At 37.1% G+C, this 14,972-nt stretch overlaps 1 protein-coding gene across 1 annotated transcript in view; it reads right to left on the reverse strand.

The window, feature by feature from the left end:
- LOC123748125 (gamma-aminobutyric acid receptor subunit beta) overlaps window positions 1–14,972 on the reverse strand; it is a gene marked incomplete in the record, with an annotated part of 337,780 nt that overhangs the window by 307,425 nt on the left and 15,383 nt on the right. Inside the window, 1 exon segment of the mRNA XM_069329940.1 lies at window positions 1,745–1,774. Coding sequence (XP_069186041.1) covers window positions 1,745–1,774 — 30 coding nt within the window.

The following is a 14,972-nucleotide window of genomic DNA, read 5'->3' on the forward strand; positions in this document are numbered from 1 at the left end:
AGGAGTTGGGTAAGGGAATGAGTGAAGGAAGGCAGTATGAGGTAAGGGAATGTGTAAAAGAAGTAAATTACTGAGGAATAGTGCTGTTTGCAGAAAGAAAATATGCGTCAGTTAGAAGTTATGATGGAATACGTGAGGAAGAGGGGAGACAGAAAGTAGGAATGACGAGAAAGAGGAAGAGTGAGGAAGGAGCAAGGAAGGTAGGCATGTTTGAGGAAGTAGCTATGATAGAAGACGTAGAGAGAACGGAGAAGTGATATTAGAAGTAATGTATGGAAGATACGAATGAGGAATATGAGGGAATGAGTCATGGGGTATGGGATGAGGTTTGAAATTGTGAGAGGAGAAAGGAAGGGATTATTTAAGAGAGTGAGAGGTGTGTGAGAGTTGGAGATTTGTCAGTGGATGATGAGGTGTGAGTGATTTTGGATTAGGTATACGAGACTGAGGTATGAATGTGAAAACTGTGAGTGTTAAGGATTTAAGGGTGGGTGAGGTCAGGAAGGTGTTTGGATGGAAAGAGGTATTGGCGTGTGAGGAAGGGGAAGGATGTGGAAGAGGAATGTGGTGTGGGTGTGTTCTTGAGAGGAAGGAAGGAAATATGAAAGAGTTGGATGACGAGTGACGAGGAAGACGTTTAGGGAGGTGCAATAAATGGGATTTGTGAAATTTGAATGTGGGTAAGGGGGGAGAAAAGGATGTGAGGGTGAGAATGAACAATGTGATGTGAAGTAGAGTTAGGATGAGGAAGAATGGGGTTTGAAAGGAAGTAGATGAAGGAGGAAGGGGTGGGGTTGTGAGAAGGACGGGGGGGGGGGGGTATGAGGAGCGTGTACATGAGGATGAAAGTTGCGAATTAATAAATTATGAACAGAAAAATTGAGAACTTGATAAGACAGGAAGATACGAGGGAGAGTTGATGGGAGAGGAATGGAACAGGTGTCAAGGAGGTGGTAGGAAAGGAAGAGATGTTGATAGGATGGATATGTCAGAAACTATATGTAAGAATAGAATTAATGAGAGGGATGAGGTGTGAAAAGTTAGGAGTGAAGGATAAGGTGCAATGGATAAGACGTGAAGGAAAATGTGTGTGGGATGAAAGATAAGCTATAAGGTGTTAAGAATGAGGTATAAACCAAAAGGAAATAGGGATGAAGGGCAAGATATATGGTCTGAGATACGAGGTGTGAGAATGAGGCGAATGTGCACTCACTCATACTCACCATACACCTTTCAAAATCTTAAAATAAAATACTATAGATATAGATTGCTAGAAAACTATAACAAGACTAATCTGTATACTATAACAAAAAGCGATTAAACACAGAAATTCAAAAACACGAGCACAACATTGTAAAATATACAATGTTCGAAACATTGTATACAGTACCTAAAGCAAGGATGTAGGTGACATCCGAAAATTAGTTTTTAATACACTTACACATATCCTGGGATTTTCCTTCACCTTCATGCAAGCACTACGGCATTGTAGTAAGTGTCTTCGTAAATCTCAATATTATTTTATCTTGTGTATCTAGCTACCTAGATTTACTTTACCTTTACCTTTTACCTACCTAGTTTTAACTGTAATTGTCTTATCTATAATTATTAATATTATTTCAGATATTAAAAGCTTAAACATTAACTTGAATATTCTAACTTTCTCAACCCACATAACAGTATCTATCTTGCCTATATACAGCTACAAAAGCAGTTAAACAATGAAATAAACTTGTAAACTCACTCGAACGCTTTTACGACAGCAGGCCGATAGCTGAAAGAAAAGAAAGAAAGTTCAGTTTAAAACTCATAGGAATGCCCGTGGAGAGCTCCAGTCATGTGTAAGTAGGCCACTGGCCTCCACTGCATCTCCTTTTTCAATCATATCTATCCCACTGAGCTCTCTTTCAGGCTTGGGAGCTCAATAGGTTAAAAATTGCTAACATGAATTTAATTGACATAATAAATGAGATGAAGAAACATATAAAAACAAAGGAAAGGGGAAAGATGATATTCAACTATCTAAAAAATTATATTTGATGGCTTTATTTTGTTTGAAATATTGAGTTCAAAAGGGAGAAGAACATATTTTGAAACAAGATATCCTTGAGTTTTATCTTTTTGTTTGGACTGACCATTGGTCATGTAATCTGTAGCTGTAAGTATTTTGTTCATTATTATAATAAATATCTTAACTTACATGCACATAAAATTATTTTAAATCCATGTTTATGAATGTACAACATTATTAGATACATTCTTTCAAAATAAGTTAATTTGAATGCCATGTGTAAAAGCTAGATAATAAACATTTAATTGCAGTGGGTGGTAGAGGTTTAGCAGCTAGGGTCATTGGTAATAATTAAGAGTTTTGATCTTATTTATCTGACTGAAATTTGCATGCATGAAACACAAGCTTGTTGATATTAAATGAATAATATTTCACCTAAAATACTTATCATAAAGATATAACATGGAAGTAGTTTGAACAATATAAGAATCGCTTGTTGACAGGTTTAAAAAGAAATAATTTTTCTCTGAGAAGTCAGAGGTTGCCCTAGATTTTATCCAACATATGGTGCTTATAGATGTCCAGTGGGTTAAGCACAAGTTCTGCCATGCAACCATAAATAGAAAATTGCATGGTAAAGAGGATTGAAAAAAGGGATTCAGATAGATTGGGTATATATACAATGGTATGGAAGATACACTGTGCAGAGTATGCTACATGGATTATGTGTCCATGAGTAAGGATGTCATTTGTTAGATTACCTAAGTATCCATTGTTATGACTGCCATGTAATATATATCATATATACATCCTAAATAATATGAATATATTTTAGTAAAACACCCGGAGATGAATTCGATGAATATCTAAAGGTGAGAATGCGTCATTTGTATGTTAATGAACCTTTGGTTATAGAAGAATTGAACAAATATCTAAGTTTAGCACTGTGTCATCTTCAAAATGAAGAACCTTCAGATATGTATATCTAACTGTATGAATGCGTCGTCTTTAAGGAGATAAATCATCAGTTTGCTGGGTATTCCTAATTATATATTTCTTTATTAAAAGGGAGTGAGTTATCGGTCGGAACTATATGTAATAAACAGATTTTACCAAACTTTGAAAGTATTAGAGAAGAATTATGTAAAAAAAACTTTTTAAATAGACTAGATGCTCCTTGTGCCAAAGGACAACATATATGCTCTGGTATTTTGATTCTCTCTTATATGCTCCTAAAACTTATATTAAATAACTAGTGTATAACAATATAAACAACAATTTACATTAAACATAGGTAACAGGAACCCATAGGACATATGTAGCTTTGTTTCTATGATAAATTTATTATCTCAAATATTTTAAATTCTTGTTTAAGTTCTCCACATTGTTCACATATTTACATTTTTGTCCCAAAGTGTATTTTGTTTAATAGTTAATACTTTTTAACAATATCAAAGTGATTTTATACACAATTGGCATTTTGGCTTTCGTTCACGTAATAGAACATATTTGGTTTGGATAAGCAAGAGTAGTTTAGGTGACACTAAATATTATAGATTTGGCAATGTAAATTAGATAAGATAAGGTCAGATGAAACTAGGTTAAGGGACATAAAGAGGATTGATTACACAAAGGTAATGATGTTAGGTCAGGTTAGGTAAGATTAGGTGAGGCAATGATGACTAGGTTCGGTCAGGCAAGGTTAATTACGCTGGGTCAGGATACGTAATACTATTTCCAGCTGCTGTCAGACCCTGACAGTTAAGAGGGCGGCGTATAGCGTAATATTTCGCTGTAAGATTGTATTTAAACAACGCGGCCTCGTCAGACTGAATCCGTAAAGTGTAAGGCACAATGGTTCCATATCTAAACCGCGCACGCCCCCTCAGTCAGTATCCATAACTCACAGTGTCCCATTGGTCAGTATAACAACAAGGCTGTCCCATGGGTCTGTATATCATGGGTACGAAATCTAATTATACTCCGGAGTGATTTGTAATTGCATTTCGTAAGAAGATTAATTTGCCTGGACAGCTAATTTATGTCACTGAGCTTTTGGATAGATCATCACTGCTTGGAAAAAGAGGACCGAATACCTAGCATAACTTAATATTATGGATAACTGAGTGAATATCAGATTGATATTAATATACATACTAATAATGAGAAAATTTATTTACAATATTATCGCCACTTATAATATTCTTATAAAATTATGTTGACATGACAACAGGCACAAATTTTTAAGGTATCTAATGTCGTAAATCAATCACAAAACGTCTAGGTATAAATTCCGAAATTGTCCACTAGATTAGTCAGTAATCTAGTGCTCAGGTACCGACACTACGGTGACACATCATCAGTGAGTCACTTAATACACAGGTATTAGAAGTAAGACGTCATCAGTTATCTAGTTTCAAGGTACCAGCATTGAGATAGCACGTCAACAATACGTCGCCTAGTGCCTAAATACCGACACTTAGGTGATGCGTCATCAAAGTTACCTTGCGCCCAGGTACCAGCAGCGACGTGACACGTCATCAATAAGTCACCTGGTGTCCAGGCACCGACACTGAGGTGGGCGGCAGGTAGTGCAATCGGCTGGATGAATATTGATTGTCACATGTTGACCTCGGGCTTGGCAGTGGCGGGAGCGTTTGTGTGTGTTGCCACCTGCCCCCACCATGTCTATCTATCCCCTATCACCCTCCGAATCACCTCCTGACCCTCCCAATCCCTCTCAATCCTCCCCCTGATCCTCTGCATTTCCCCTGACCACAGTCCTCTTGACCATTTAAATCCCCACAGACCCCACCCCCCTCCTCTCAATGCTCTCTGATACTCTCAATCTCCCCTGTCCCTCTCAATCCTACTGACCCCTCAATTTATCTCTGACTCTCATAATTCTCCCACCCCCCCCCCTTACACCCTCTCATTCTCGCAGACTCTCTGAAACGCCCCTGACCCTTCTGAATCACCCCCCCCTCTATAACCCCTTAAAACCCCACCCCACCGCCGACTCCCTTCACCCCTTATGTTGTGAGCCAGTTGATTTACGGACTTCAGACATGCACTTATCTGTGACTCAGTTAAGAATCTTTGTGAGTGAATCACGGTTTAAAACATTAAAGTTTACACGAATTTCCTTGAGCCAGCTTGAATCTCTGAGAGTGAACCACTCAAGTGAATATCTTTGAGTAAAAAAAGTCACGAAACTTTGTAAAGGTATACAACATACAACATGTCCGGGTATTTGGACATTTGACTAAAAAAATGCAAATTTCTCGTGTACGTAAATTGATATGAAGTTTAAAATTTAAGAAAATATATGGAACTTGAGACTCTATAAGCCGGGTTGTAAATACCTTTCGAATGAGAAAGGAAAATACTATACACATGAAAACCATCAGTTATTCTCACTCACTTATGAAACTCCACGAACATCCAATTACGTGACGAGTGGGTGCGGGAATAAGTGATACACTTCATAGAGCAAACAAAAAAAAGAAGCTTAAAAAACTATGCGAATATGTATATCTAAGCTGTCTTGAACATGTAGCAGCATAAACAACGTTATGAAATATATTAGTGAATACATCTGTTGTTTGTCAAAAATATGTGGTGGAAGTTTTAACTTTTTAATATGGCAAACAAAGCAAACGTGCACACACATTTGTATGTATGAATGTTTGGTGGTGGTGTATGTATATGTGATGACCAAATCACACGCCAGAAGATGAAGAGACGACGACGTTTTGGTCCATCCTGGACCATTAGGTCGAATGTGCACATACGACTTGACATTGGTCCAGGACGAACCGAAACGTCGTCGTCTCTCCATCTTCGGATGTGTGGTTTGGTCATCATATCCTTAGCCACGTTACTGTGACTCATCGTCTGCATAGACTATGAGTCTGAAGACTTTGATCATCCAAACCCTTCTAAAGTCTGCAAACTTTATCCCACTGTATGCATTTGAAATATAAAGACTATGACCATCGTACCATTTTAAAGCCTAAAAACTCTGACGATCCATCACTTTATAAAGTCTTCAGACTTTTCCCAACTATAGATCTATATCGTACAGCTGACGGCTAAACAGTACACGTATGTTGGCAACAAATTATCGTTATTTATACCTGCCAAAGGTAAGAGCCTAAATAAGTTAATTGCAAGGAACGAACCATCGCCTTAAAGCCGACAGAGCATTTTTCCTTATACGTCTTGGTACATTGATATGGTACATTGCTTAAAAAGAAAATCAGAAACCAAATAAAGAAGAATTAACTTAAAACACAACAACTATTCAGTATTCCTCAGTCTTACTAGTAAAATCTGACCTTAATTCAGGTATATTCACCTGTATTCAGGTGAATACACCCGAAGAATCGCTAAAAACATGCCTAGATGCACGGGGATTGATTAATACATACCAATCACAATACGTTATTCATGAAGCATGTAAATATGGATACGGTTCTCATGGGTAAGTTGTTCACTTTATATGCAACGACCGGAAGTATTTATGAACCAACACTTTCACAGGTTAGGATTGATAATCCATACTCAGGCTCTGCTTGTGTGAGCCTCAGCCATTCTCAAAGGCACACTCGTAGATATTTCAATCACACACACACACACACACACACACACACACACACACACACACACACACACACACACACACACATGTGTGAATGTGTAGTGGTGTACTCACCTGTATGGTGAGGTGAGTATACTCACCTGTATACTCACCAGGTGAGTATATACTCACCCTGTATACTCAGGCGAGTATACTCACCTGAGTATAGGTGAGTACACACACACAATAACACACACGCACTCACACACATACACACTCACACACATACACACTCACACACACACACACACACACACACACACACACACACACACACACAAACACACAGCTGACCAGTTTATCTCCCCAGTTGATTGAGTGTTTAGAGGCGGGACCAAAGAGCCAGAGCTCAACCCCCGCAAGCACAACTAGGTGAATGCACAAACACACACCAAACCACACACACGCACGCACATACACTCACACACACATACACAGTTGAGAGGCGGGACCAAAGAGCCAAAGCTCAACCCCCGCAATCACAAATAGGTGAGTACACACTCACACACACACACACACACACACACACACACACACACACACACACACACTCACACACACACACACACACACACACACACACCCACACACACACACACACACACACACACGCACACACATAAACACACAAACGCACACATGCACAATAAACAAACGCACACCCATGTGTACACGTCACTAATAGAGCAAACATTCATGAAAATAAAATTATAAAAAGACACAAAATAAACTCTACGGTGTCATGCGGCCACGTTTCACTTACTAATGTACTTATTTCATATCTCTTGTGAAACTAATTTTTTCTATACTTTACTACACATATATATAGATATTTCCCCTTAATTCGAACTGCAACATCCCTAGGATGAAACACCACTACAGTTGGCTAGCTCTCGTGTACATATTTAGTGCTGGGGGAACTTTCATCACAAGAAAGTAAACGTGCATAACTATTTCTGTCCAATATGGGGATCATATTTGGTATCCACAATTGTGAGTCAAGAGCGCAACCAATGTACCACTGAGATCTGTTTTTGCGGACTCGTATAATTAAAATGGTTTTTTCATTTAATTTTCACTCTCGTATCCTAACAGTATAGAACTCTATTCGAAAAACGAAGTGCAACATAGGTCGTCTTATGAACATCGTTTTAGTATCCTTCGATTAGGTTACATACGCTAAAGTTATATACGCTTAAGTCAAGAGATTAGGTGAACACAAGTCTACTTGCAAGTTCATTAGAAAATTCGTCATACGCACACACACTCTCAAATTTTAGTGTTAGAAAGTGAAGTCCGTGGCTGAACGGGTTCGAACCCTTTTGGGATTAAGAGTTTTCTGATTTTATATATATATATATATATATATATATATATATATATATATATATATATATATATATATATATATATATATATATATATATATATATATATATATATATTTATAAATGTGTAATAACAAATGTATTATTAACTAAATAACCTTTTAGTTACTGCACAAACTCTCTTACTGAGAGTTAAAGGAATATGGGTTGGGGTGAAGGGCTAACCAAACATAACGTAAGGGGATATAGGCCCAGTTAGTGAAAGGAAAGTGGAGGGGGATAAGGCCAACGAAATAGAGTAGGGCCAATCAACCATTGCGTAAGGTAATAGGTAAAACTCTGGTGGGAGTGGAGTCCTTGCTGGAGGCGTAACTATCCGGTGATGTTTGGTGACGTCTGGTTCTGAGTGTTTACCTGGACACGAAGTTGCTATTCCGTATATTTTTGGTGGTAATTTTTTATCATATGAATCTCAAATCATAAGAGAAAAAATAATTTCAAATCAAATAAAAAATCAATCTCAAATCAAAATCAAAATCTCAAATCAAAAGATTGCAAATCTCTTCCTGGATTTCCTGGATCGTCTGTGGTCCATGGTAGATTTGGCATTTGGGAATATCTTCAACAATGTTCTTAGTCAGTGTCGTGTTGTGTTCACTTTGCATGTGGTTTCTAGGGGCATCAGCTTGTTGAAGGCGAGTCAGTCTTCTTGAAAACCTTGTTGTGATTTTACCAATAAAGATTGATCGAAGGTGACATGTTTCATTGGGGCATATAATTGGAATACCTCGTTTGCCTTATGGTGAGAGTTGTATTGTTTATTAGGGCTGTTCTTGAGTATTAAATAAGTAGTCCTTTTTGGTTGGTATCAAATAATGAAGCAAAATTTTTGGTCTTGGCTTGTCGGTTCCACTCCATTTAAAAGTATCTTCTGATATGGGTGTTGACTTCAAAAAAGTAAAAACACGGACATTAAAGCTAATACGCAATCATTATAACCGGTAAATAACGACCGAGATACGATTAGAACTCTGACACCTTCCCATTGACTTTTTGCCCAAATGCCGGAGGAATAAGATTAGAGGGGGGGGGGGGGGAGAGAAACGAGTGAAGGGGAGGTGGGAGAGAAGTGGAATAAAGGAACGGAGGGGGGGGGGGGTGAACACGTCCACTGACACTGATAAAAGCCCCCCTTCCTCGATTGACCTTTCAACAGGCGCCTGAGGTGGATGTGGAATCCAAGGACTAAGAATGGGGCTTTGAAGGTCACCCTGCAGAGCTATTCAGTGAAGGCGGTAGGTTTTATCAAGACGCTTATCTGACATTTGTTTGACCCCAAGAGAAAAGTTTAATCCAAATAATGTTTTTCTACGATTTGTTAATACACGCATTATATGTAAACTACCAAATGCGTAGTTAAAGAAAGCCATCAGGTAAACAGATAATGGTGATCACCAAATGCGCAATTAAGGTATATATTCACATTTAAGTTAAAGCACCTAACGTGCAGTTATATCCAGATTTAAGAATTCGTACCAAATGCGCAGTTAACGTATTATAAGTTCACGTTTAAGATAAAGTACCAAATGGACAGTTAACGGAGAATATGTCCAGATTTAAGATATGGTACCAAATGCTCGGATAACGTAAGATATAATGAACGCAGTTAATTTCATCTGTCATGTGCGTAGATCGATCTTAAGTGATCATTGCATCGATTATTCATGGACGACACCAAATTCTTATATATTTACAGATTGTCTAAAGGATCTAGATAAGGGAACTATCATATTCGGAGCCCTCGTTTTCGCAGTTTAAAAAATGAAGTCAACGTGAAATGGAACTCTGCATACTTTGTGCATGAAATCAACTGAATTGATACTTCGCCCCAAAAAATTAATGTAGGGGTTCCTAATTGTTCTGTAAGAGCGATAAATATACCGGAAAAACCAGTATAAGAAATACATAAAAGAAAGTACATTGATGCAACTCAAAGCATTACGAATACATAAACAAAACATAATTATTAAACAAGTCATGTGAAGCATAAAACTTAATAAAATATAATGATCATGATGGCATTAGACGTAATAATAAATAAGTTTTACCCTCATATAAAAGAAAGGAAACAAAATTATTCTCAATGCCTATTCATCAAAATTAAAGTATTTAGGAGTATACTTAGAAAACGTCTGGCATAAAGAAAATTTGTTGTGTTTTTAAATTTGAAACGCTGGAACTCCAGTCATAGCTTTACCTAGAAGTCGATTAGTGGCTAAAAACCTGCACACGAACACATACACATACACACGCACACACACACAAACACACACACACTTGGACCAAAGAGCCAGAGCTCAACCCCCGCAAACACAACTAGGTGAGAACACACACACACTCATACACACACACACACACACATATATACACATTCACACACTCAAAAACACACACATATACGCATATACACACACACACACATATTCGTGCAAGCCATTATTATAAATGTTCAGCATAATTGTGATTTTTTTGTGATTTAGAAACTTCTCTAACTCAAAAATATTAAGAGAGGAATAATAAAAAAAGACGAAATAATTAATTAATAACAATCTTTCACGTAAACATTATAAGAATAATATCGCAAAGCGTTTAAAAAATATTTATTTATTTTATTGTTAATTAGCAGGAAAAATCGCGAAAATCACAAAATATTGTGTTATGTTTTGCAATATTTTCAAAAGGGGGAGTTTTAAAATTCAAATTTAAAACTTTATTCATAAATGTTGTGCATTTATTTTTGAGTTTACACAGAATTTCAATACATTATATCTGACAATCAAAATTACATCATAAACACTAATACGAATTTGTAGTAAGATTACTAAAGTTTTAATCAAGATAATAATAATATTTAAAATAATGATTCAAATAGCATAATTAACAATGTTAATAATTATAAAAATGCTATAACCAACCATAATAATATAGTAACAAAAATTAATAACCAACAGCAAAATAATCTGGGAACGTCATAAAATAATCGATAACATCACAAGGCTTAGCACTAAATCTGGGAAGTAATCAAGAAAATTAGAAAAATGTTGATTGAATATTGCGAAGTTTTTCCTCTTAAAAGACTTTAATAAATGTAGTTCAATCCCCATTTAAAGCCAGTGGTGACAACACTGTTATTTTTACGACTCTTTAGAAAAGATCTTTCTAATATATTAATATAATTTAAGATTGGAATTGAAATAAAATTTTAATAGATTTCAAACGAAATTCTATTTTACTATTTTTAATACTTATCGAGGTACTTCGAACTAGCCACCTTACCAACAGAGAACCCGGTTCTTTACCGGCTGAGTTACTAATAAATTAAGGTAAGGTACAAATAGATTATAGACATTTTTGCCCCTTGAAGGGGGAGACACCTGGAAATTTGTAAATAATACACATACAGACGGAAGCAATACAGATTGGTTTATTCATTCCAATTAACACTTGGGATATAATTAACAGCTGTTATTGCCTCATGTATTCAACATCTTATCGTTTCCAAATAATTTTTTGTTAATTTTCATAGCGGTGTCATTCTTAATCTCTTCAGACACTTTTGATCACTATTAAACTCTTTTAGATCATTATTATATTTCTTCAATTGTAATTCTTTGCAGATTTCTGGAAGGTTGTGTCCACAGAATTTCTTGTAGCTTTTCCCCACGGATTTTTTGTAGGTTTTGAATACGGATTTCTTGCAGATTTGTTGATGGTTTTGTCTATAAATTTATAGCAGATTTTGTCTCTACATTTATAGCAGATCTAGTCCATAGATTATTAGCAGGCTTTGTTCATAGTTTTATAGCAGGTTTTGCCCAAAGAATTTGTGTAGAATGTGTTTACAAATTTCTTGAAGGTAATCTCTTAGACTTTCCTGTAGGAAACACAATCCTCTCTTGAATAAAGATCGCACAGTCCTACTTTATTGAAGATCAATAAAGTAGATCTCGCTCTACAAAGTGTTACTTTCTCCGGTTTCATATTTGGTTAGCCCGTGCTTCATTTCTGGTTATTCTTGCTTCACTTTTGGATAGTTTTGATCCATCCTTGTGTAGTCTTGCATTGCAGATGAATGTCACTATTTCCGATCAACTGTTGATGGTTCAGTCAGGTTTTAATGCGGACCACATAACCTGCTTCACTGTACATTACTCAGAACAAACCGAATGAAAATTTAAGCAGCAATAATATCAATGTGAAGCAGACCTGTTCGATTGTAAGATGTCTGATGTGAAAGATAATTATCAGGTGCCTGTATGACTACATAGCACGAAGAATTAATGCGAGTGAGAGGACAGGACCAGGAAAAGAAAGACGGAATGAAGGAACGATGCCCAACCACTTGGATTATAGAGAATCGAACGCCAAATTGCAAGAAACGATTCCGTCTCTATACTAGCCTGTACAAATGGGTTGGTGTCTGCTGAGAAAGCCGGGCAGGAAAACGAGGGTGCTGTGCCGTATTACAGGAATTTTCTGTGACTAGACGTGAAAAGAGAGCGAAGACTAGTTTTCGGGTTGTTTTTAGAATTCAAAAGCATGGCTAGTTGGAGTTAGAAAGAGAAACATGGTTTGAGACGTACTGCGTTTTACACGCCAGTTTGTCAACTACGTGAATACCTAGAGAAGTGATCGTATCCTATTTCGGAGAAGTAGCCTGCCAATCGTGCTAATTAAATATTTTTACGGCAAGTGTACTGCAACGTTGATCCTCACCTTGAGAAGAGTGGTCACACTCAAGACAGTGTTAGATCTACGGTGTGAGCTAATGAACATATGTTGCAGCAGTGAGGTTGTTGCATGTTGAGAAGTACTTAAAGAAAAGTTTCAATTTATGTTTACTAATCATAATATTTTAACATTTAAAAAAGAGAACAATTACTCAGAGGCCTCACATCTGGTGTAGATTGTTTTTTAAGTGTTCGAGCAGTTTTCTCACTTGTGAGTATATGGGTATCTCTTACTGTACAAGATTATCCCAAAAGCATCATACTTAACCCTCAATTCGTGGTCACATTTGGTTCAAGGATCACCTTTTTACTTTTAACAAATTGACTGTGCAATTTTCTTGTTTTAGCTTGAATGTATATATGTATATATATATATATATATATATATATATATATATATATATATATATATATATATATATATATATATATATATATATATATATATATATATAACACTTAAAACAGACTTGATTATGTCTAGTGCTTTATGATGCACTTGTACGCATTTGAAAGTCTTAATAAAACTTTTATAACGCCAGGAAGTAATTTGGAATTATGCCACTACAAATACAAGAAATGTTCAGGAGAAGAGTCAAAATGGCGCAGTGATAGCACGTTCGCCCCACGCCTCTCGGGGAATTTCGGCCGAGTTCGACCTCTGGGCAGGGAGGGTCGACTAGGCAACGATTCCTAAATGTTCTCTCTTATTCATTCAGCTGTAATGGCCGTTGAAAACTATTCGTATGACTTGATATCATCATTATAATAAATTGTTAGTTTATCAGAACAGGAATCCATCTTAGAAAACAAGGAAGAGGAAGGGAATTAACTTGGGTGATCGGCAGTGCACGAGCGATCTAGAGAAATGAAAAGTTCGGTAACTGGTGCGGAGGTAAATTGAAACGTTTGGGCACATATGAGAAGTAGTGAGGTTTATCTAAGGTGGTGAGGATAGTAGGAAAGGTGACAGGTAATGAGGAAGGATGGTAGAGTAAGAGGGAAGAGACAGAGTAACGAGGAATTGAGGTGGATTATGAGTGTGGGGTGAGAGGAGCGAATGAGAGAGGGAGAACTTAACTGTGTTTTGTGCGTGTGTGTTTGGGGGAGAGTGTGTGTGTTGTTTGGAGAGAACGGTGAGCGTTGGAGGTAAGGGGAGCGAGGTGCGGGAGGGAGAAGGAGAGGGGGGAATGGTGAGGGATTGGTGTGGGTGGGGAGTGGGTGGGTGGGTGAGTGGTCTGCACGAAGAGAGATATTGACCAGTGGCACGTTAAATTCTTGACTGATACTCCGTCTGTAAGGTTCCACCTCACACACCCCACCGCTGTTCCAACCACCATCGGTACAACAGCTACCACCCCCATCTCTGTCCCAACCACCATCGGTACTGCCACCAGCACCTCTACCGCTGCCATAATCTGTAGGAGCCATGAGAAGAATTTGAACTAGCTCACTTGGTACTCCCAAACATCAAACGGCTCCTACTGATTTTGAGTCCCCCTAGAGGATCCAGTGCATTCCCCGGTTGTACTGCCTTTGACCATGACGCGGTGTACTGTCCTAGTGGGATATATATATATATATATATATATATATATATATATATATATATATATATATATATATATATATATGATGACTTATTCTAGTATTTTCATGGTATAACATTCCTAATACACTTAAAGTATAGCTAATATTACCTTGAAGCATTGAATATATGTTATCCAAGTTTTATCTAGGAACAGGGATCGTTTTTCCGATCATATATGGCATCCATAATCTTTATCCAGGTAATATGTGGTTCCTATAATCATATTCCTGGACATAACTGGTGCACATATCGTTATCCAGATCACATCCGGTACTCCGGATATCCGGTAGCATAGTTGTTATCTAAGCCATATATGATACCAAAGTCATTTTCTAGTCCACATATGTATACCAATATTCCTTATCCTGGTCATATATGGCGTCCATAGTCCTTATCAACGTCATATCTGGTACCCACAACCGTTTTCCAGGTCGTATTTGGCATCCATAGTCATTACGCAAGTTATATCTGGTGCCCATAGGCGTGATTTAGGTCATATTTAAATCAAAGAAACCTCATATGACTATGAATCGCGTCTGACTGTGGCAAAACGAGTACAACCTATCGAACGTTTTTATCACTAACGCTCAAGTAATAATAATAATAATAA

Source organism: Procambarus clarkii, chromosome 23, assembly GCF_040958095.1.
Source record: "Procambarus clarkii isolate CNS0578487 chromosome 23, FALCON_Pclarkii_2.0, whole genome shotgun sequence".
Taxonomy (NCBI): domain Eukaryota; kingdom Metazoa; phylum Arthropoda; class Malacostraca; order Decapoda; family Cambaridae; genus Procambarus; species Procambarus clarkii.